The sequence below is a fragment of the Arachis duranensis genome, chromosome 1 (genome assembly GCF_000817695.3).
Source record: "Arachis duranensis cultivar V14167 chromosome 1, aradu.V14167.gnm2.J7QH, whole genome shotgun sequence".
Lineage (NCBI taxonomy): Eukaryota > Viridiplantae > Streptophyta > Magnoliopsida > Fabales > Fabaceae > Arachis > Arachis duranensis.
Window position 1 is genome coordinate 17,778,574 of NC_029772.3, and position 3,809 is coordinate 17,782,382.

The 3,809-nt window shown below is 35.2% G+C and overlaps 1 protein-coding gene across 1 annotated transcript; it reads left to right on the plus strand.

Moving 5' to 3' along the window:
• The first annotated feature begins 867 nt into the window (after positions 1-867).
• Positions 868-2,158, plus strand: LOC107480980 (uncharacterized). The gene is made up of 3 exons (XM_021130273.2): positions 868-980; positions 1,451-1,732; positions 1,845-2,158. Exons 2-3 carry the CDS (start codon positions 1,462-1,464, stop codon positions 2,156-2,158), a joined length of 585 nt encoding a protein of 194 aa, XP_020985932.2. The 5' UTR covers positions 868-980; positions 1,451-1,461.
• Positions 2,159-3,809: the final 1,651 nt, after the last annotated feature.

Below are 3,809 nucleotides of genomic sequence, written 5' to 3' on the forward strand. Positions count from 1 at the left end.
TCTTATAGGAACCACCCACTACCTTTTCATGAGAAACTCATACAATTATACATCAACATCAATACAAGTCAGATGTTGCCACAGAAGAAGTCTTGACCTTACGTCCAAGCCCAAAAACAACCCAATTTTAGATAACTCTCGGAACATTTGTGTTAATACGTAAAGTGCATATGAATTTAAAAATAATATGTATGTTGATTATGTTAATGCAAATACGGTTAAATATATGGGGGTTAATGAAGATATGTTAGTTATATTTATATTAAATAAATAAAATTTAATTTTAATACACTGTCAATGTGAAGTAATTTTATATGTGCATTTAATTACATAATATTACATTAATAAAAATAATTACTTTTTATATTGACTCGTGAATGATTATCTAAAAAAATAGATGTGACTGCATAATGGTGTAAGACGCTTTATACTGTTAGTATATCAAAATTAAACTCAAATAAATAATATATAACAATATGAAGTAGTTAGAGTAATGTAATTAGTGGTAATTGTTATAATTAGTGATTAAGAGTATATACTATAGAGATAATGTTATGTTATGGTGCTTTTAATGGTACTTAAATTTTAGACATAAAATTTAAAAATAAAAGAGTAGATCCATTTTTTTTATTTTTAGATAATTTAGACACAAAAAATTATAGGCACTAAAAACTTTTTCGGGCCTGCTACACAAACAAGCCTACAAGCATACAAGTTGGCCCAGCCCAAACAGAAATCACGCGCATGAAGAGAGATAACATGGCACGTCAAAATCACGCGCTCAACATTCGAACAGTTACGTATGGCAGACTCTTCCACTTCTTCCACTTCTCAAGGCGCTTTCAAAACAACGAAACCCTCCCATTTTCGAGCGAAAATCAAGGTTCAAAATATAGAAATCGTAGTTCGAAAACTGCATCAAAACACCATCAAACTCTCTGTGAAGAATCTGAAGAAAAAACAAACCAACAATACTCAACGTAAGTCCATTAAAATACTGTATATTTTACTTTTCTTCTACGTCATTCTTCTAGGGTTTACTATTACTCTTGCTTCTTTGTTACACTGTTCTAAGTTATACGTCGTTCTTCTAAGTTCTACGTCGTTCTACGTTGTTATTCTAAGTTCTCCTGCTATTTTTGTTGATTTTTGGGGGTTTATTCCGTAGATTCGGGGGTGTAAACTGCTTAACCTTGTAATGTGGCTTGATATTGAAGCATGGTTGAGTGATATCTAACTGATATCTATATGGATGTATCTGAATAATATCTATGGGTGTATCTCACTGTAATCAATGGGTGTATCTTGTTGATATCTTTGGGTGTATCTAACTCATATATATGGGTGTATCTTACTGTTATCAATGGGTGTATCTTATTGTTATTAATGGGTGTATCTGAGTCATATATATATGGGTGTATATTACTGATATCTTTGGGTGTATTTTTAGTTTCAGAGAAAATGGCAGCAAGAAACCAAACTAAAGACCTTAAATGTGCCACACATCTCCTGAATGATAAGTTCAAAAACATGACTGAGGAGAAGAAGGCGATTGTGAGGGATCTTGGATTCGGTGGGTTGATGCACATCCCACCACTGAGGGTGGATCACCAACTCTTAAGGGAGCTGGCAAACAACTTCAAACTTGGGGAGAACAGACTGAAGACAGGATATGGTTCTTTCCAAATAACCCCAAAAAAAATAGGTGATGCACTTGGCATCAATGCAACAGGTAATTAGCTCAAAATTATAGGTGTATATTAAGTTGTTGCTTGGGTGTATATTAACCTGATGCTTGGGTGTATTGAACCGACTTGGATGCTTTCTTGTCTTCCTTTTTGTAGGAGATCTATTTCCTGAGAAAGTTGACTATAAGAAACTTTCTGATGATGACAAAATAATTTATAGAAGATTCCAGGGTAAGACCCTCAAAAGTCTTACCGATGAAATGATGGAAATCGGCGTTGGCAACGAAGAGGAACGCCTGATGTTCAAGAGGATATTCATCCTCTACATACAGATGACGTTCCTTTTGCCAACGACGATAAACAAAATATCGCCCGTGCACCTGGTCCCAATTTTTAAGATGGACGGCATAGAGGAGAGAAACTGGGGGGGGGGCATGTTTTCGGAAAGAAACTGGGGGGGCATGTTTTGACCTTCATGGTCAAGGGCATCACAGACTATCAAGAGAAGAAGAAGAAGGCAATCAATGGCTGCCTCTTTGCCCTGATGATAATCTACTTTCATCTTTCAAAAAACAAAGGCAAGAACAGGGCTGAAAGACCACAAAAGCCATGGATTGCCATAAAAAAAAACAAGAAATAAAAAAAACAAAAAAAGGAAGGCGAGCCCAACATCGTCTTCGGAGACAGAAACTACTGACAGTGACACTTCTACCTCTGAGTCTGAGGCTCAAGAAGACTCAGAGGATTCGGGAAGAAAACACCCCGGCAAAAAGGGGAAAAAGTAAATACCATACTTGGGTGTAATTTCTTTTTTGGTTTGGGTGTATTTTATTTGTCCACGTTGGGTGTATGTATCTTATTAAGCAAGGTGTGTTTCGTTTGCTGCGTTAGCTGTATATTATATATTTAGTTGGGTGTATCTCGTGAATCGATTTGGGTGTATTTTTAGTATGTTCTAAATGACAATTGTTTGCCTTCCAGAATGGACTCAAGAAAAAGAAAGCAAAGGCAAGACGAGTCAGATTCTGATACAGAATCTGAATCTGAACCAAGTGATGAGTAATGTCCTGAAATTAATACTCCTTTCTTTTGGCTTCGTTATAAAGATTTTGTGTATTAACTGAAGTGTCTATTATTCACTTATAGGAGCGAAGAATCATCGCCTGTGGAGAAGGAGAAGAAAAAGAAAGAAACAAAAACAACTCCAAAAAAGTAAGCAATTCTTTGGATAAAATTCTGTGATAAAATTAATTTTTTATTTCTGATTGGTACTGTTTTTTTTTTTTCAACCAGAGCACAACAAAAAAAGAAAAAAGTTGTTGTGGAGGATTCACCTCCTGAAGAAGATCAATACTTTGACGGGTACAGTACCTCGTAAGCTATACTACGGTCTATCATCATAATTATTTTTGTTAACGTCTTATTTTATGAATGTAGTGAGAGATATGAAATATCAAGTGACGAACTCGATGAATGGCTAAGGGAAAACGTTGATAAATCTGCTGCAGAGGGGTATGTCTTGCTGGGCTGTGTATTTGAGATTTTGGTGTCTTTTGTTTGCTAATAATTGTATCTTGTTTCGCAGGGACAACCAAGCTGACCTGCGATCGACAGAAGGTCGCTATGTGTCCTCTGAAACGTAAGAAGCTTTATTATTTAATAAAATCTTGTTATCATGATTTGGATGTATTCTGTGAAATAATTTGGGTGTATTTTGTGGATCAAGTTGGGTGTATGTTGTTTACTAAGTTGGATATATATTTCGTTTGAATAACATGAAATCTGTTTAGACTACCGGCTGTGAACTTGGGAAGTGATGATCCTTCCTCTCAAGGACACACAGAACAGAGTAGTGTAAACCAGCCGTCTCAGAGCATGTAATTTCTCTTTCAAATAATCGTTACTTTTGTTCTTCTAATAACTTCTACTTCTAATTCTGTATATATTTTTTTTAGAAAAAAAAGCCCTTTATTATTTTATTCAAGAAAAAAAAGGCAGCAAAAAAAAGCAAAAACTGCAAGTATGTAAGTTCTCAAAAAACAAAGCCCGTCTTCTTTTTGAATTGTTCGGGTGTATTTTTTGACCTTCTTTGGGTGTATTTTAGGTTGACTCCGACTGATT